General features: G+C 45.1%; 1 protein-coding gene across 6 annotated transcripts in view; it reads left to right on the forward strand.

The window, feature by feature from the left end:
* Positions 1 to 17,774, forward strand: part of synrg (synergin, gamma) — a 51,344-nt gene extending 33,570 nt beyond the window's left edge. For 4 of the 6 annotated variants that reach the window (XM_080732242.1, XM_080732244.1, XM_080732243.1 and 1 more), the window contains 7 exons: positions 1,047 to 1,210; positions 2,533 to 2,586; positions 2,841 to 2,937; positions 10,004 to 10,152; positions 11,001 to 11,111; positions 13,759 to 13,791; positions 16,396 to 17,774. In XM_080732242.1, the coding sequence (XP_080588368.1) occupies positions 1,047 to 1,210; positions 2,533 to 2,586; positions 2,841 to 2,937; positions 10,004 to 10,152; positions 11,001 to 11,111; positions 13,759 to 13,791; positions 16,396 to 16,527 (740 nt within the window). In that variant the 3' untranslated portion in view covers positions 16,528 to 17,774. The remainder of the gene's footprint in view (positions 1 to 1,046; positions 1,211 to 2,532; positions 2,587 to 2,840; positions 2,938 to 10,003; positions 10,153 to 11,000; positions 11,112 to 13,758; positions 13,792 to 16,395) is intronic. The other 2 variants (XM_080732245.1, XM_080732247.1) reach the window with 1 other exon arrangement.
* The last annotated feature ends 3,156 nt before the right edge of the window (positions 17,775 to 20,930 follow it).

A 20,930-nucleotide genomic window follows, 5' to 3' on the forward strand; every position in this document is an offset into this window, starting at 1 on the left:
TCCCTCTCTTCCCATTGGGTTTGTAATCTGATCAGACTGGTGTTGTGCCCCCCAAGAGACAGACAGACAGACACACACACACACACACACACACACACACACACACACACACACATACACACACACACACACACACACACACACACACACACACACACACAACCAATTAGGTCTGTCATGCTGTGTGGGGATGCATGTCTCATATGGGGAAGATTACCTGACTCTGTCCAGCACACACACACACACACACACACACACACACACACACACACACACAATGCTAGCCCCACTAGAATAATCTTGTTTTTTTTTTGTGTGCGTGCGTCACATGCGTGCATGCGTTACTATGCAGCGACAACCGCTGTTTACCTGTGTGTACAATTCCTCTTATGAATTATTCATACCAGCGATGCTGTGCCACTCTTTAGTACATAAGTGTTGTTTGTTTGTAAATGAAGCACTCCACTGTCCTTGTCTGTGAGGAATTAGTCACCACAGAACGGTGCGGTTGGGGGCAGGGCAGCAGCTACGTGATGGGAAGCCAACAGGTGCATGTCTGAAATGAGTTGCCGTTACGGGCTCCTGGAAATGGTCATTAACCCACCTAGACCTCAGGACCCGATTCTATAAATGTTTTCCGAAAAACTGATGTTCTCAAACTTTTTAAAATGATTGTATTTGGCTGTGGACCCCCCTCCCCCCCCCCCCCCCCCCCCCAATCCCCAAATATTTTGTTCCAGGGACCTCCCAGAAGCAGATATTTGGAAAAATGCTTCAAAGATTTGCACAAATGTTCATGATTTTTATTTTATTTTATAGCAGATCTACAAGCTCATAGCGTGGCACTCGGTGAGCTTGTATGTCTGCTATTTTTGAATAGCTAAAGTATAAAATAATGGTTAAAGTGTTTAAAACCTGAAGAAACACGGATGCTTTCCAAGTCTATGTGTGTGTGTGTGTGTGTGTGTGTGGGTGTGGGTGTGGGTGTGCGTGTGTGTCTTGCAGACATTCTTGTCACCCCGCTAACCTCATTGTCCTGCTCTCAGGCTCCCACAAGCGCAGTCACAGTCTGGGGGAGAAGGAGATTGGGCGCTCGCCCCCATCCCCAGCCCCAGAGCAGCACTTCAGGGACCGCTCCAACACCCTGAGCGAGAAGCCCGCCTTGCCCGTCATCAGAGACAAGTACAAGGACCTGACCGGAGAGGTGGAGGTGAGCGGGTTGAATTTGACAGCAACTTTTGATTTGGTTTTATAATAGAATTCTGTTTAGTTTTAGTTATATTTGAGTCATCTGAAATGTTTTAGTTTTAGTCCAGTTTACTATTAACTCATACCTCGCGATCCCCGTAGAGCCCGTAGATTTCCCGCTGTACCGCGCTGCCATGCCCGTAGAGCCCGCAAAGTTTAATTAGCTTTAATCATTATGAAAGGATTAAAAGTATTAGCGCAGATTTTCGCTGATTCTGGCTCTTTAGGCCCGCCCCCCTAACTGTATCCGGTCATTTCCGGTCTGGACCGGATCCAGCTTTCCGTATCCAGTCTGAGCCTGGGCCATAGTCCCGCCTCCATTGGTTTACTGTGTAACAGAAGTGGAAGCTACTGGGCGATGGAATGCTCGTTTTTCAATCTGATTTTTGCGTTTGGAAACTTTGATCCAGTCTCTACACGCCTGGATTATGATCCCCGCACATATCGTGCGTTTTGTGCGCGAACGTGTCCACGTGTTACCATAGCGCACAGTTGGCTTTTTTCAATGCTTTTTCATGTAAACACTGGCTGATAAGCAGAGATACAGCGTGGCAACGGATATGTCTTTTTCAATGGGGTTTTTTGTATTCGAAAGCTTGTCACCGAGTCTACACGTCTACTAGATGAGTCGCGCACAGATTGTGCACGATGCGTGCGCGTGCCCACGTTAAAAGGTAAGGACAATTTGGCAGCTGCTTACTACAGCTATGTTTAAAATGGCAGAGAAAAAGTTAAGACCATATGATTTAAGTTGACTAAATCTACAGTTTATTTAGACAACAAATATGTATTTTGGCAGGCCTTGATGGCGTCGCAATGGCTGATTTTACACTTGGTTGCGTGCTGAAAATGGACGATTTTCAGAGCAAACATTAAATGACTGGTCTTTTAGTTCCACTGGACCTCTTCTCCACTAGTCCCTTTCTAACATTTTAGTCTAGTTTTTATATGTTGACAACATTTTCAATATATTTAGTCTTAGTTTTAGTCATCGTAGCTTAGTTTTTATTTAGTTTTCGCCAGTGAAAAAAGGTAGTCGACGAACATTCTTCGTCATTGTTTTAGTTGACGAAATCAACACCGGAGGTGAGGAGGGCTCCATCATAGCCTTGCTTTACGGCATCACCTGTTAGCACTGCCATTAGCCACCAGATGGGCATCAGTGACGACGATGTCGGTGTACACTAATAAGATTCATAATCCCACTCACGCGTTGAGTGAGTTGACTTCAGATTTTGTCTGTGTGTTCACTTGCATGACTCGTTTGACCTGCTGTTGTTTCAGGAGAGTGAACGCTATGCATACGAGTGGCAGAGGTGTTTGGAGAGCGCTCTGGAGGTGTGTATCTGTTTGCTATCAGTGTTTCTTTTTCTATCCGTGTTGAGTTGAGGGTTCCGTTCAGGTGCAGGTCTTCATACAAGTGTCGTGAGTGGTAGTGGTAAAGATATTGTGTGGTAAAGGGTGGGTTCAGAATTTAAAAAACAGTCCTCATTGTTTGTTGATTGTTGTTGTTAGTAGTAGTACCATCATTATTATTATCATCATCCGTTACTCATGATAGTGTCTGTGTCCATCTGTCTATTGATATTAAGGTCATCAACAAAGCCAACAACACCCTGAATGGTATCAGCAGCTCCTCTGTTTGCACAGAGGTCATCCAATCTGCTCAGGGCATGGAGTACCTGCTAGGTGAGAGACACACACTCCACACGCACAGCTCCACAGACAACACAACGTCTGTAGGATGCCTAGGTACAAGAGAAAACGTGCACTCGCCATCGCGCATACTGTATGCTCGCATGTGGACATACTGTGCAGCTTTGTGTATATACCGTACATGCTCTGCACCCCTTTATTTTGTGCCCTTACTGTTTGATGACATCAGGTCCAGCATGTTGGATATTATGGCTGGGGTACCCCAGGGTTCCGTACACCATCTAGCTATGTAAACAATCTTGGTTCCAAATGCACATTTACATTTCTATGCTGACAATACCGTTATTTAGTCCTGTGGTGCCACTCTTGCTCAATCCTTAAAGTATCTGCAGAGTACTGTGGCGACTGAACCCAAACCAAGGCACAAGAGAGCAAAGACCGTGTTGCCAACTCGGGCATTTATTGAACAGTTCTTATTTTACAACAGCATTGTAATGCAACGTAGCATGAATGAACAACATAAATGTGAATAACTGAAATTGTCTTTTAATAAATCAACACAAGGTTTTCCCGGGACGGGGCTGTCGTTTCTCCTCTTCGTGGGGCGGCCAGGGGGGTAGGTAAGAGTTACTTTAAAGGGGTTTCCCTCCACAGGAAACAGGCGAGTATAATTCCATTGTATAGTCTCTCTTCCCCACCGGCGCTAGGTGAGTATAGTTCCTCTCTACAGGTGACAGGTAAAGCATTTCTTTCCCATAGGTAATAGGTGAGTATAGTTCTTTTCCACAGGTGACAGGTAATAGGTGAGTATAGTTCTTTTCCACAGGTGACAGGTAATAGGTGAGTAGGTGCCCGCTCTTACACAAATCCGTCTAATTCTCTATCTTCTAAATAAAATGAACACGGGGTATAATGGGCCTGGGCCAGAGAATTTCCGGATACTAGTAAGGTTTTAAGGGAAGTGAGATATACTCAACAAAATAGGAATAGGGGTGGCTCGCTGGGGGTCCGGAAGGTAAGGCTGTGGTCTCCTTTTCCAGGTCCTTCTCCTCAGCTCGCCGAGTACACACTCTCCAGTGATAGGTACACACTCCCCAGTGAGTCAGGTTTGCGCTCCTCATTGATCCAGGTACACACTCCTCAGTGTCAGTCCGCTCCCAGTCCATGCCTAGAAGTAATGAGTAGAAGGAACATTACTATAATGCACTTTACACAGTAACATGCGGTGGAGAGGGAAATATGGTGGCTCTTACCGCCTGTCTGCCCATGATCAGCTTGTCAGAGACTCCCAGCACAGACTGAAGGGGAGAGCGAGCTCAGTACTTATGCACCCCTGTGTTGGGTGGGGCCCACAGGTGCATACGCTTGTGCCTGATGAAGCGTGTGGGCCGGCAGGTAACGCCCGTCAATCACTTGGCCCACACAGTGTGTTGGTCTGCTAGGGCTCGCTCTCCCATCCAGGGTGCGCTTCTCTGACATGCAGGGCCTACCTGGCGGGCGGTGTCCGAACGAACCACCACACATCCCCCCCCTTAAGTTTGCTACTGGTTCGCAAACTTGCCGCTCTTCCTCATAGAGCCTGGACAGGGCATCGGCATGGGGAATATCCTTCCCTGGTTTATGCTCCACCTCAAAGTTGTAATCCTGCAACTCCAGAAACCAACGTGTTATTCTCTTATTAGTGTCCTTACTTTTAGCCATCCATTTCAATGGTGCGTGGTCCGTTATGAGAGTGAAACGCCTTCCCCACAAATAATAGCGTAGGTGGTGTATGGCCCACTTAATAGCAAGAGCCTCTTTCTCTATCGTTGCATAATTAAGTTCATGCTTTAAGAGCTTTCTGCTAATGAAGACTATTGGGTGCTCTTCGTCATCAATGACTTGCGATAGCACGGCCCCGAGGCCTGTGTTCGAGGCGTCGGTGTGGAGTAGAAAATTCTTACCGAAGTCCGGGGTTTTTAGGACCGGCTCATCGCAGAGCTTCAGTTTGAGGCCTCGGAACACGGCCTCGGTCTCCTCTGTCCAGCGCAGCATATTGGGCCGACTTTGTCGGGTCATCTCGTACAAGGGAGCTGCAAGGGTAGCATAGTTATTTATGAACTTGTTATAGTAGGACATGATTCCCAAGAATGACTTTAACTGCTTCTTGCTGACGGGTTTGGGCCATTCGCGTATACGCTCCACTTTGCGTAATTGGGGTTTTACGCACCCGCGCCCAATAGTGAAACCCAAATATTCGGCCTCATACAGACCTATTCGGCACTTCTTGGCGTTGGCGGTCAGACCCGCTCGTCGGAGAGCTCCCAGGACTGCTTCGATGTGATGGAGGTGATTCTCCCAGGTGCTGCTGTGGATCACAATGTCATCTAAATATGCGGCGGCATAGAGATGATGGGGCCTTAATACTCGGTCCATGAGTCTCTGAAATGTTGCGGGGGCACCGTGTACCCCGAACGGTAAGACAGTATATTGGAACAGCCCTTCAGGGGTAGAGAAGGCTGTTTTCTCTTTGGTTTCTTTTGTAAGGGCCACTTGCCAATAGCCTTTTGTCAAATCGAGGGTGCTTACAAATCGAGCGGGGCCCAGCCGCTCGATTAATTCATCTACCCGGGGCATGGGGTAAGCATCAAAATTTGAAATCTCATTTAATTTACGGAAATCATTGCAGAACCGGATTGTGCCGTCCGGCTTGGGGACCAGCACAATGGGACTCGACCAGGCACTGTGTGACTCCTCTATAATTCCCAGTTGTAGCATATTTGTTACCTCCTCTTTTACCGCTCCTCGCCGGGCCTCTGGGATACGGTACGGACGTTGTCTCACTATTTTCCCCGGGGTTGTTTGGATGTCGTGCGCAATAGCGTGGGTACGGCCCGGCAGTTCTGAGAACCGGTCCGCATTCCTGCTCAGAAGCTCACGTATATCTTGCGCCTGAGCTGGGGACAGTTCCTCTCCAATAGGGACTGGAGGCGGGTTCTGAGAGGAGAGAGTGGTTAGTAGGGCCGGGAGAGCGACAGGAGGCACAACGTGCCACTTTTTCAGCAGATTAATATGGTAAATTTGCATAGTTTTCCGCCGCCCTATTTGGCGCACGCGGTAGTTGACCGGGCCCAGTTTCTCCATAATTTCGTATGGCCCTTGCCATTTTGCGAGAAATTTACATTCGCTCGTGGGAATGAGCACCAGCACTTTTTCGCCCACCTCAAAGCTCCGCAGCGTGGCGCCTCGGTTGTACACCCTGCACTGGGCGCGCTGCGCTTGTTCCATGTGTTCACGAACGAGCGGCCAGATCTTCTTGGCTCTCTCCTGTAATTGTTCAACATGGTCAATAACAGAACGATGTGGGGAAGGTTGGCTTTCCCATGTTTCCTTTGCTATATCCAACAGCCCCCGTGGCTGCCGTCCATATAGCAATTCAAACGGGGAGTACCCCGTAGACGCTTGAGGCACCTCCCGTATGGCGAACAACACCAGCGGAATCAAGCGATCCCAATCTTTGCCATCTATATCTATCAACTTTTTTAACATCTGCTTTAAACTTTTATTAAAGCGTTCCACTAATCCGTCCGATTGCGGGTGAAAGATAGAGGTCTTTATTTTATCTATTTTAAGCCATTTATAGAGTTCGGTGATGACGCGAGACATGAAACATGTGCCTTGATCCGATAAAATGGCATCGGCTATTCCGACCCGGCTGAATAGCATGAAGAGCTCGTGCGCCACTGCTCTGGCTGTAGCGGCTCTCAGGGGTATTGCCTCGGGGTACCGAGTTGCATAGTCTAGTATTACCAATATATATTTGTGTCCCCGAGCCGATTTGGGGAGGGGGCCGACTATATCCATACCAATGCGGCTGAATGGGGTGGAAATGATAGGCATAGGTATGAGAGGGTTACGTTGGAAAGGACGGGGTGCGGTGAGCTGGCATACACCGCAGCCTTTGCAGAAGTCCTCTACTGCTCGTTTTATGCCTGGCCAATAAAACCGTGCATTGATGCGATCGGTGGTTTTCTTCACGCCCAGGTGCGCCCCCAGCTGGTGCGTGTGGGCCAAATACAATACTCTGGTGACATAGTCTTTTGGCACGAGCAGCTGTTCTATCACGTCCCCAGTGTTGTTCCGCCACCCTCTATACAGTAAATCCCTCCGCACAAAGAAATAGGGGGAAATTAATTCACTCACCCCTTCACATAGTTTCCCATCAATCGCGCTGACGTTCCTCCGAGCATTTTCCAGGTTCGGATCGTTCCACTGTTGTGTGGCGAAGTCCCCTCTGAGCGGAGAGCTCTCATCCTCCTCTTCGGGGAAGTCAGGCCACGCCACCGGCTCTGGCTCTTCTGACGAGGTGCCCCGCGGCGCTTCCTCCGCCTCGGGTGCATCTCCCTGCAGCTCCTCGTCTGGAGAGGGTTCGCTCTCTGGTCCCTCTGAGTCGGCGCGGAAGACCGGGCACGCGGGCAATGAGTTCCTCCAACGGGGGCCCGGCCGGATCTTTCTTCTTCGCCGCGGCCGCGGCGGTCCTCTGCCCCCCGGGTTCCAATGTCTCTCAAACAGCACACAGTCCGTGCCGATGAGCAGTGGGACCGGTAGGTTAGGTACAATTCCAGCTTCCACTTCGACATCTCCTTTGGTGGATTGGACGCGTATCAGCGTCGTTGGGTAGGAGCGCACATCCCCATGCACACAGCTGACCGGCATACGGCTGGAGGTGGGACGCCCGGCATGCTCAGCGTGTACCAGCGTGACGACGCTCCCCGAGTCGAGAAGAGCCTGGGTGTCCACTCCGTCAATTCTCACCGGCAGGTTGGAGTGGCGCCGCCGCTGGCTCCCGGAGTGAAGGCAGGGGCGTCGGCCGTCGGAGGCGGCGGTGGCGGATGGCATGGATACGTCCCGGTCTCGGTCCGGGCAGGACCATGCGATATGATCCGCTTTCCCGCAGACGTAGCACCGGCGTGATGTCTGCGGTTGGCTTCGGGCAGTCCGCTCTGTGGCGGCTCGTCTCGTAGTAGTAGGCGACAGGGGAGTAGCCGGAGGCCGCGAGCGGTCCCGGTTGTAACGTGCCTCCCCCGTCCCTCTGGGAATCTCTGACTTTGTGCTTCTCATCATCTCTGTACTCACTTGGTGATTTTCCAGGAGCGCAACCAGGGCCTCCACGGAATTTGGGCTCACCTGTGAGGCATAGCGGCGGGCATCAGGCGGCAGGGAACGTATACATTTGTCTATGACAATTCTCTCAATCAGTGGCGGGTCACCGGCCGTAGTCAGCCACCCATGAGTTAGGCGGAGGAGAGCGGCTATTTGGGGCCGAGGCGGCAGCGCCGCTTGCATGTTCCACCCATGGAAGCGCTGGGCTCGGGCCGGCATACTATAACCTTGACTAGCCAAGATAGCTGCTTTCAGGCGCCTATATTCACGGGCCTCTGCCAGGGGTAGGTCACGGCACACACGTTGGGCTTCTCCTGAGAGGAAAGGAGCGATGATGCTGCCCCAGTCGGGGACGGGCCATCGTTCCCGGGCAGCGGTGCGCTCGAACACCTCCAGGAAGGCTTCAATATCATCATCGGGGGACAGTTTCGTTAACACTTCTCCAGGCGAACGTGTGGGATTAACGTTTTGGTCAATTTGGATTTTCTCTATTAATTTAGTCACCGCTTGCTGTAAATCGGCCTGGCTCTGTAACAGAGCGTCTAGGGCCGGTGTGGTTGTCATATTGCGTCTAGGTGAGGTTCAGTACCCGTATTCTGCACACCATGTGTGGCGACTGAACCCAAACCAAGGCACAAGAGAGCAAAGACCGTGTTGCCAACTCGGGCATTTATTGAACAGTTCTTATTTTACAACAGCATTGTAATGCAACGTAGCATGAATGAACAACATAAATGTGAATAACTGAAATTGTCTTTTAATAAATCAACACAAGGTTTTCCCGGGACGGGGCTGTCGTTTCTCCTCTTCGTGGGGCGGCCAGGGGGGTAGGTAAGAGTTACTTTAAAGGGGTTTCCCTCCACAGGAAACAGGCGAGTATAATTCCATTGTATAGTCTCTCTTCCCCACCGGCGCTAGGTGAGTATAGTTCCTCTCTACAGGTGACAGGTAAAGCGTTTCTTTCCCATAGGTAATAGGTGAGTATAGTTCTTTTCCACAGGTGACAGGTAATAGGTGAGTATAGTTCTTTTCCACAGGTGACAGGTAATAGGTGAGTAGGTGCCCGCTCTTACACAAATCCGTCTAATTCTCTATCTTCTAAATAAAATGAACACGGGGTATAATGGGCCTGGGCCAGAGAATTTCCGGATACTAGTAAGGTTTTAAGGGAAGTGAGATATACTCAACAAAATAGGAATAGGGGTGGCTCGCTGGGGGTCCGGAAGGTAAGGCTGTGGTCTCCTTTTCCAGGTCCTTCTCCTCAGCTCGCCGAGTACACACTCTCCAGTGATAGGTACACACTCCCCAGTGAGTCAGGTTTGCGCTCCTCATTGATCCAGGTACACACTCCTCAGTGTCAGTCCGCTCCCAGTCCATGCCTAGAAGTAATGAGTAGAAGGAACATTACTATAATGCACTTTACACAGTAACATGCGGTGGAGAGGGAAATATGGTGGCTCTTACCGCCTGTCTGCCCATGATCAGCTTGTCAGAGACTCCCAGCACAGACTGAAGGGGAGAGCGAGCTCAGTACTTATGCACCCCTGTGTTGGGTGGGGCCCACAGGTGCATACGCTTGTGCCTGATGAAGCGTGTGGGCCGGCAGGTAACGCCCGTCAATCACTTGGCCCACACAGTGTGTTGGTCTGCTAGGGCTCGCTCTCCCATCCAGGGTGCGCTTCTCTGACATGCAGGGCCTACCTGGCGGGCGGTGTCCGAACGAACCACCACAGTACGTTCAATGTTGTGGAATCACTTTTGAATGTCATATTGAAAACCTGGTAAACAAATTCAAGCTCAAGCTAGGATGTTTCTGTAGAATTAAATCATGTATTTCCTTTGTCCTTTGTGCCCTCTCTAAAAAGTGACCAAATTGTTTACGGATGAATTTTGGTGCAAGCTTTCTATTCTTTTTTTCTTTCTTCCCCCCCCCCCCCCCCCCCCCCCCCCCGGGCAGGTGTGGTGGAAGTGTATCGTGTAACCAGGCGGGTAGAGCTGGGCATCAAAGCTACGGCGGTATGCTCTGAAAAACTCCAGCAGCTGTTGAAAGACATCAGTCGCGTGTGGAACAACCTCATGGGCTTCATGTCCCTGTCCAACCTGGCGGTAAAAATGACATTGCTCTCACACGTAGACAGGCCTATCCACAGAGTTGTAAACATCTCCCGTTATAACGCAGCCACGTGCCCACACGGCCATGCAGAATGTAACACATGCAGCTGTTCTTTCAGTCCTCAACGAAATGTGGTTATATCCCCAATGTACTAATAGTGAAATGTTAAATACAAATACACGGTATGCAGAATACATGACAATGTGGGCTCCTAATTAAAGGAGCTATAGTCAACTTTTTCTTGAAAAACGGATGCTAAAATAAAAATAATGTTTCGAAAATATTTTATAAAAAAATAAGCTTCATATATGTGTTTCAATTAAAAAATGACCACAAAAAGCGTAAAATAATGATAAAATAATCATTTTGGCCCTTTGTTTACATTTACAGGGCCCGTACTTTGTTTACATTCTAGTCTGTAGACTAGGATGTACACCTACAATGAAAAAGTTGACTATAGCTCCTTTAAGTACGCAATCAGTAAGTTGCACATTACACTGTAAAATGTTAACGTACGTTAAATAGCTTTCAGCCTTTCCGTATGACAGCGTTTGCAAAAGCAGAGACACCAGCTGCTGTGTAGATTTGTATATCTTTCACCCAGTGCAAACACAAACTGAGAGTAGAGAAGAATATTGCTTCCGAAATGCCAATTCCGAATATATATATACATAAGTATCTTGACGTTAAAGCAGTATTGCTTGGAAATGGTGAACATATTCAGAGAGGTTTATTTTAAGAAACATCATGTTTCTCTCCTACTGTACGAATAGTAATGAATACAATTTGCCTACAGCAAAAAGTGACACATTTGTGTGTCTTTGTGTGTGTGTGTGTGTAGCCTGACGACAGCTCTCTAGACTTCTCGTCTTGTATCCTGAGGCCTGGCATCAAGAATGCCAAGGAATTGGCTTGCGGGGTGTGCCTGCTCAATGTCGACTCTCGCAGCAAGGTTTGTAAACACGTGCTTGTGCATGTGCACTACCACACACACACACACACACACACACACACACACACACACACACACACACACACACACACACACACACACACACACAAAATAGCCCATTGTGGGCTGTTTTTCTTTTTCAGCTACAGTGCATAAGAAGTAACCCTTTCTCTGGCTTTGAAACGTTTTGCAGAAAAAAGGAGAACACGCTATTGGACGTCTGTTTAAACGAGTAGGAGACCTGTCAACTGAACCTCATTTTACTCTTTCCCACTGGGGGCCTTGGGAGAGGTAGAGGGAGGGCGGGGTGGATTTCACCATTTATAGATGGTCATGGCAGGGGGCCAAAGTGACAGGATTCAAGTGCTCCTCTTCCACCACTCAGAAGAAGAATTAGAACAATACCGTGCCTTGACAGAGAGGGAGATGGCAAACATGAACCGATCTCATATCCAGTCCACCAAATGATTTTAGTTACATTAGTGACAATACAGTTTCTACTGTATAATGGTGCTGTATCTGTAACGGTACAGTTGCTACCGTTTAACGGTACGGCTCCTGTGATGTGACATATCCTAATGCATAATGGTACAGTTCCTGTGGCTCTTGATAGATTACAGCAAAAGAAAAGTGGGAGACCAAAAAATCTAACTCTGTCAGACAGGAGCAGGATGAGAGGAGCTGTCATTTTGGCCCCTCACATTGGGCTGTTGAATTGAGGGAAGGGCACTTCAGGGTCAGAGAGGGCCACGTCTTCCGTCGTTAAAAAGCATCTTCTCTCTTTCCGTTGCCTCCATCTGTTGGGAACCGCTCACCTCACCCCATCTTGCTAACAGCAATCCCCGTCTTCACATTTCACTTCTGTTTCTGTTCTCTTCACCCTCCACCTCATCATTAACCGTGGCTGGGGCATAATATCGGGAGAATTGCTATCATTGCTATGTGTCAATGCCACCCCCACCTGCTAATAGCAGCTTGGTGTTACTGGAGCGGACAATAAACCATGTTCCTGGGCCCTGTGGTTTAAAGGCCAAGACCGTTGCTTTGATTGCGTCTTAACACTCACTCTGCCGTTGAAGCCGGAGACGGATGGATGAGTGATGAATGAGAGGCAGACGAGACGAGCCTTGCAGCAGATGTACCTTACACATTAGTCAGAGGCTGGGAGAACAGGTGATAATAGATGTCTCTCGCTCTGCTTCTCTCAATTCCTCTCTCTCTGTCCATTTATTTTCTCTCATCATTCCATACTATGTGCCTGTGGCATCATAATAAGCCCCCTTTTAATTACAAAATTGGCAGAGGCATAGGCCTCTGGAAGGCATAAATACCTTGGAGAATGGCATACCCCCCCCCGCCTCCCTTTTGAGAATAATGAAATAAAAGGCAGCCTTTAGTCCCCACAGACGGCACTCATAATGCTGTTGTCATTCAGGAAATATGGTGGCATCTTGTTTTGCAGCCAACCATACAGCACAGAAGGTCAATGGTGGTTTGTGTGCCTGCCTTCCAAAGGTGTCAGTGGTGATGTGAAATAATCAAAATACTTGTATTTTACTTGAGTATTCTCAAGTACAAAAGACGCTCAAGTTAATTTTCCTCCGTAATATAATTCAAAATGTTAAACTATTCTACATTTATTACCCATAAAGTGAAATATTAAAATTGTTTTGAACTTGATGATTATGTCATACAACTCATGAAAATCTAAAATCCATATCTCAAATTAGAATATTACATGAGAGACCAGAAAAAAAGAAAATTGTGGATCATCTGAAAAGTAAAATTTATGCGCTCAATACTTCTGGGCTACATTTGAACAAAATTATTTCATCAATGGGGCGTGACATGGGGGTGTTTTTCTTTTTTCAAGGATCCTTATAATTGCGTTGGAGGATATAGGAAGTATTTATGCAGCGCACGCAGTCATTTTTACTGTGCGTTTGACACTTGTGTCCTGACAGAATTGGAATTGCACCATGTTGCACAGTACAAGGTTGCAATGTACAGTAAGCGCATAGTCTGTTGTGTGGGTGTGGTTGTGGGTGGCATACATACCATTCTGACTGGCTGGGGTTCTGCTCTTACATCTTGATACAGGGATGGGCAACAGGCAGCATGCAGATCTTCTCACAATTTGTTACTTGAAGATATAAACCTATTTGAATTCAGAGCTAATTTTAGTCTAATGAGAGTCTGTACTAAATGATAAATGATAATGTGAGTTATTACAGAAAGAAGCACCCGAAAGTGTTTTCAACAGAATCATTTTACAATTGTAGCTATTTATAGATACTAATTACAAATTCTGGGTTTCTGTTTTAAATTACTTTTCTACTATCCTGGCAGTGTTAACAGTAATACTTAACTTTGACAGACAAACGTGTTAGATCATTAACACACCTCCTATTTTATTGTGAAGATCTGCTGTAAAGTTGCCCATCTCTATAACCAGCATGCTCACATTTAAAGGAACCTTCACACTCTTGCCCATGGACTGGAAAAAGGATGTACTTTCTAAACTATCAATCTGTTTCTTAGCTTGCTCCTCATCCTCTATTGAATAAAGCCAACTGAGCTGATTCTATTCAGTTGGCTTTGTGCAGGAATATGCATAATATGCTGATACCTCTTGTGCTACTTACAGGCACTGGCTAAAGACAATGACAGGAGGGTACGGGTAATTATACATTATTTATTTTTAACGCCATCCAAGCAGTTTAAAATTAGACTATAGTTGTTCCATTAATCTTCTTCAGTCTTCTAGTGTCCCGGTAGAAATATTGTGTATTTTCATTTTGTAACCCAACCTTTAGTTTAGAGTAGACGGATGCAAAGCCTTTGTTCCATCTGGGCAGGATACATATTCCAAATGTAGCAACCTGTCTAAAACCTGTTATAGCAACCTGTCTAACAGATTTGTAACGTGCACACTTTAACTGTAGATAAGTAAGGGACAATCAACAATCTGTGCAGTTATAGAAAAATAATACATAATTCTTTTTGGGGTGTGAGGGGGGGCTACAGCTTACACTGTACCATGACTTATCAACAATTAAAATATAATATAAGTACTGTAGTACTTATATTACTATAATGTTAGCTTAAACCTTTGTTTATTATTATTATTATGTGTATTAAATTAGCACAGTAAAGGAGACCACAGCTGTACTATCATAAAAGGTAAAGCTAAATTGTCCTACACTGTAATGCGGGACTGAAAGAAAATGAAGGAGCGAATAGACAATAGAGCTAAGAGAGACGAGGGGGAAGAATCACTGTGTGTCTTTGTGTACTACCCTTTCATTCCGTATTCTCCCTGTCATACATCGCTGAACTTGGCAGTTGTAAGCGCAGGTTTAAAGAAAGGAGGGGGATGAAACACAAAAGAGTTAAGAAAGAAAATCATTCTTCCCGTGAAATCTGAGTGTGTGAGAAAATCCACCTTTCATATGAGTGAGAAGAGGACTGAAAGCTCTCAACCGTTTAGTACCTGTGGTGCTGCACATTGCATCTTGGACAGCTGGAGATGTATATCGTTGCTGTCGGGCAGAAACCTTGTATCTCCATATGTCCTCTTTGTGTTTTATACATAGTCCCATCACTTGCATGACAGTATTGCACAAGAGTAGCAAAGATCTACAAGCTCACTACTGACTAAATGTTTACAGTGGATCCATCAGAACTCGGGTTCTTTTTTCCATTTCTTGAAAAATATCCGTTTTGGACAAAAAGGCTTTCCACCCGACAGTGATTATATTCAGCCCTATAATGGTTTGTTCTGGCTTTATGTTTGCAGTTGTGCTTCACTCATGTGCGTCCCTCTCCCTTCGGTGTGGGTGGGAGGCTGTGATTCACCACTCATGACTCATTTCCCCCTCATAGCTTCATCTCCAGTATTTCACCAGGGATGCAAACTCTTACAAACCTGCATAATACACACATTAGCATCTCCTTATCTCGAATGCAGGGCTACAGCTTTGGCCATTGCAAATGCAGACTCGCTACACTCCTAGGATCAGATCACCCAAGTTCTTTTTTTGCAGCAGCAGTCATTTATGCATATTCACATGGTCTGTGGGAGAGAGCCAATCACGTTGTCACAATGGACTCCACTAAACGTGTTGGTACAGTTGTATTGATTTATGCCACACATAGTCCCAAACTCATTTCTAAAGAGACTCCAGCTTAACATAGTCATGTCATTCTCACACATACGGTATATGTGTCACACACGTACATTGTGTGTGTGTGTGTGTGTGTGTGTGTGTGTGTGTGTGTGTGTGTGTGTGTGTGTGTGTGTGTGTGTGTGTGTGTGTGTGTGTGTGTGTGTGTGTGTGTGTGTGTGTGTGTGTTTTCCATGAGCTGGGAAAGTAATATAGTTATAAAATGAGTGACAGTTACAGTAGTTGGAGCTTGCCTGTCAATGGTTGCTTCTTGCTCACAGATTGCAGCCGTCATGCTATTTTACACAGCTCAATCCTGACTAGACTAGGTCAGACCAACTTAATTATGATTAAATGTCATGTCAGTACGCCATGGAGGTCAAAGCCAAGAGGGAAGCACGCACATCTCAATTAATTTACAGGTGCCGAACCAAAAATACGAAAGAAGAGGAAGTCCGCACACTATCACAAAGCTCCAGATAGTACCAAATAAACTTGTCGCTGGAGCTTTGGAACAGTGTGTGGACTTCCTCTTCTTTCCAGTACCCCATTAGTAGACCTTGTACCAGTGAACTGTACCGTCATGAAACTGTACCTTTTCCTATGCAAACTTCTAATAAAGTCTTCAATCAATCAATCAATGGAGGGCCTTAACATCTTGGGTCAATTGTACATTACATAAATAGCAGAGCTTTCTTTTTTTATCGCATCCAAGTTAGCGGTATTAAGAATTGTTGCTTTATTAATTGAAGGTCCAGATTGGTCTAAATCCTTGGCGTAAAGAAAAGCAACAAAGGGTTTATAGTAGCCTGATTTCAGACTCGCTCAGTGAGTGGGCTGGAACCAGGCTAGGTTTATATTATGAGTGATTTTCACTGCCCTGCAATAAGCAGGAAATGTACCTCTGTACTGTACCTCTAACCCTAACCCTACTGTAATGGTAAGCCATTACAGTACCACCAGAACCCTGCTGAGTGAGTTGAAGGATAAGACCGTGCTCCCATTTGTTGTGCATACCGTGCATACCTGTTCCTTTTTGTGTGCATAAAGGGATTTGTGGATTGTGTCAAATAAAAGGGTCCTCCTAATATTTGACCCTTCTGTGGCCATCCTGACAGGCTTTCAACTCGGAGACGGACAACTTTAAGCTGCTATACGGGGGCCACCAGTACCACGCGAGCTGTGCCAATTTCTGGATTAACTGCGTGGAGCCCAAACCCCCCGGCCTCATACTGCCTGACCTGCTCTGAGCTTTGGCTGCGGCTGCTGCCATGGCAACAAGCACACAGGGTCATCAACACTGGAGAGGCGGAGCCGCCAGCGCCCGCCGGCCCGTCACACCCTGCATGGGCTCTCACCTTGGACTGAGCGGCAGCACACTGAAGGTCCTTAAAAGGTCACAGGGTCCCCCCCCTTATTTATTTGTCTTTTTATTCTCTGAACTTTATCCTAGTGTTGGATTCAAGGCTGCGTTCAACGGATCTGGTAGTTTGTTCAAAATCCATTCAAATCCATTTATTCTATTTACACAAGCCTGCCCTGTAAATATATTGCTGTACATGGTGACATTTGTACCCCCTTTAATCATCGTCCTTTTCGATATCCAATCATAAAACCCATTGGTTTGGTTAGACTTTTAATGTTGAAATATTAATTAAACTAATTGTTCTTTCAGAGAAGCAATTGTCCATTGAGCCATTCTGGATATTACTACCATTAAATGGGTCTTGTGTCTTGTGGATTTGTTGGACAGCAAGTCAAACTAATTGAGCTGTGCAATATTACTGTATGTAAACAAATGACCGATGAAGGAACCATGAGTTGAATGAAAAGCAAAGTCATCCTCAGCTTTCCATTGTCACCTGTTGCTGTATTTCTTTTTTTATTATCTATTTAAGACTTGATGTTTTTATTCTCAAATGTTCTCAACTCTTTCTAGTTTTATTCAAACAAAGCTGTTTGAATTATATGAATTGTATACCTAATGCTAAAACTGATTTCCTTCGATGGTTGGTCTGGTTGGGTAATACTGTAGATTGCCCGTAAGTGTTACCATTATAAAAACTGAAATATTCAGTCCCTTATTGCTGTGCTGAGATGATGCAGATAGTGTTTATTTACTATTTTATGTATGAAGTGGAACCCTCTATTGAAGATTGTTTGCACTGTTTGATGAGTTTCTTGAATATTTTGAAACAAATGCAAAAATCTGAATTTAAAGTAAATTATTTGGTGGGAAACCTTGAAAAATAAGTGATATTGGGAATTTAAGGGAATAATTAAACTGCAGTTGTGTGTTTTGTTTGTTCTCTTGCTATGCTGATGTGTATACTAGCACTGATCCTGATGTTTTTGTATATCCAAATCTGGAATGAAGTCTCCACCTGTAATTCTGAATCACAGTTGCAGCAGCACTTTGTGTGAATAACTGTAATAATTTAACTATAAAGGCGAAGAGGAAATGTGAAGTGAAATGTAAATAAATTATGTAAAAAAATATTTGTCTATGTTAATTTCATGATAGAGCAGGGGTCTTCAACGTTTTCAGGCCAAGGACCCCTTAGCTGAGAGAGATGAAGCAGGGACCCCCACAACCTTGTCGTAGATAACATAGTGTCATCGTTTGACAGCACAATCATCAGTGAATTTTGAATTCATGTCAATTTGTGTTTTCTTAACCACTCGAACCATCAACTATTGACCTTTCACTCCGTACTTAGTCTCTCCTTTTTCCCCTCTATACCAAACCTCTTTGCCGAAAATAGGCAATCTACAAGCTCACAACGCCTGTAGATCTGCTATTTTTGACTAAAGATGTTAGGGTTCAGAAAAGTTTCTATCACAAGATTTGGAGGACCCCCTGTAATAACTCTGAGGACCCCCTGTTGAAGACCCCTGTGATAGAGTATTGTATTATTCACAGTAGTTTATGTTATAAGATAAAGGTGACAAGTGTGTTCAGTATGATTTATTGTGGATTTCCATGTACATGAATCAATATAGAACTGTAAAAATAAGCAGCCATAATGTGTAGTTTAGTTTATTTCGGTCATGAGCCATAAACAATTACAGGTATATGTGGTTCTCAAGACAAACACTGGACCGTTGCATGTCCTAATGCAGGACTCACTCTAAATGGAGGTTTATTGTTGCACATTGTCCGTCTGTCAAGTGATTTCTCCCAGGTCAGAGAGGCCTCGCTGCCATTTTGTGATGAAATGGAATACATTTTCCTTTTGACAAGCCTGCTGGGCCATGAGTCATTTCATGGATTCACGGAAGCGCTCTGATGATTATTCTTGCTCGTGGTTTCTTCTCAGACATCCATTTCTATCTGTTACCTTTCTCTTAATTCAATTGAACACCCTCCTCTCCTCGCTCACCGTGAGTGTCAGGATTACAGAAAATTACAAACGCTGAAATCAATTACTCAGTAAGGCTGTGTAATTTGACAGGCACACAGTCTCTTCCCTTCATCCTCCCTTCCCTGTCATCTTCATGCTTATTGTCTGCATGCAACGCTGTGTGACTCATAATCATCCTGTGAGAGAAGCCAGATTGAAGTACTAGTGTGCAGTATTGACCACTCTTCAGTCCCCAGGCCCTGAGGTATCACTGTCATCACACCATGGATGGATTGGAACACTTTGTCCCTCTTACCTTTGGGCCGAATACTGTGTTTATAGCAGTCATATAATGTACATAACCAGGCTCATTAGATCAGTGGTTCCCAACCCTTTTCATATCAAGGTCCGTTATTTATTCTGCATTTGAGCCACGGACCACCATTTGATGACATTTAGCCTCTCAGACCCAAAACTTAGAATAGGAGAGATGACAGGCAAACGTTGATCAAAATAACATTTCTTCTACATTCTCTAATAGTGTAGACTTCTTGTAAATTAACTGATGCAAATGTTTAAAAATAATGTAACTCTTGAGAGAGTTGAAGGTCTATGAAAGGGTACATTTGGTTACCAACTCTCCATCATTTAGTTGGGGACCACCTGAACCCCCTCAAGGACCACTGGTGGTCCCCGTACCACTGGTTGAGAACCCCTGCCTGCAGTAGATCATTAAATCTGCTTTAATATCTCACAGTTTCTTGAAGCAGGGATCTTATGGACAGGAATGAATGCCTTCTAACAGTATTTTCTGAATATCAAAGATGCAATGAAATATATAGTATATACTTGACTTGTACAGTTCTGAGAAGACGTGGGCCTACTGTACAACATCTACTTCTCACTTTGAACATTAATCAACCAGATGAGACCGGTTAGACATTCCTGGCTGGAAGACAAATATCACACAGCTATTCTGCTTCAGTGTCCATTCTATCAATCAGTTCAGACACCTGGACATGGACAGATGGGGCACCATTACACCAGAGAAAATGTTCAATCAGAGTCATTCAACTGCTCACTGAGGAAGATGGACACATTTCACCCAGCTGAAATAAATGGTATTGCCTTAGGTCTCATATTCCCCCATGGTCGAACCCCAATGACTCAATCTTTTACTGTGAAAATAGAATGAGTTGAGGGGATGTGTAGTCAGGGGATATCTTCAGAAATAGTCAAATCCTGGAATCAATTCCTTACCAAAAGATTTCTTCACCAATGTGTTTGTAAAGGTGTCTAGTAACAAATCTCACAAAGACTGAAATTCAGTTTCCTTAGGAGAATCCTTGATAGCTGATGAAAGTTGGGGTCCCATTAAATTAACTATATGGGATAAAACACACCAAAATAAATATGCTCATATGAGTCATCACTTTTCACAGTTTTGTGGGAGCCGCCTTTACCCCAAGGAATGTTTTTCGTGCAAAACAAATGCTTGCAATGGATTCAGAATCATGAAAAGTTTGACCCCTCACATGCTACTTAAAGCATATTTATTTTGGTGTGTTTTGTCTTGTATAGTTAATTTAATGGGACCCCAACTTTCATCAGCTGTAACGGATTCTCCTGGGGAAACTGAATTTCAGTCTTTGTGAGATGTGTTACTAGACATCTTTACAAACACATTGGTGAAGAAATCTTTTGGTAAGGAATTTATTCCAGGAGCTTATCAGATATCCCCTGACTAGTGTGAGACAAGCTGTTTTGTATTGGCCCAAAGGCAAGTTTATCGTCTGTATTGTAGCACTTATATACATACTGTGTGTGTGTGTGTGTGTGTGTGTGTGTGTGTGTGTGTGTGTATATATATATATATATATATATATATATATATATATATATATATACTGTACAGTATATTCCTCTTTCTTAGCTCTTCATTTTATCTTTGTGTCTTGGTGCACCTATTGATTGTGTGAGGCTGCTGTTTCAGTGTCAATAGTCATCAGTTGACCGCAGCACTGCCCTCAGTGGCTGTTACCAAGGTTACTAAATTTCCATTTGCTGTCAATGTTCGGCTATACAAAGTTCTTCACCTTCACCCTGTTCTTGTGCCAGCATCAATTTGTTAATCTGACCGCAGGAGAGAAAGATAGTTCTGTCCTTATTTGAGAGTTCTGTCTTTTCACTGTTTTACAAGACATTATAGAATGAAACAAAAGCACTTGTTTTGAATGTATTTAAAATGAATCACACAGTAAACTTTGAAATACCCACCAGATCTTCAGTTACGCGCCAATCCTGCTGAA

Source organism: Nannobrachium achirus (assembly GCF_963921795.1).
Source record: "Nannobrachium achirus genome assembly, chromosome: 8".
NCBI lineage: Eukaryota > Metazoa > Chordata > Actinopteri > Myctophiformes > Myctophidae > Nannobrachium > Nannobrachium achirus.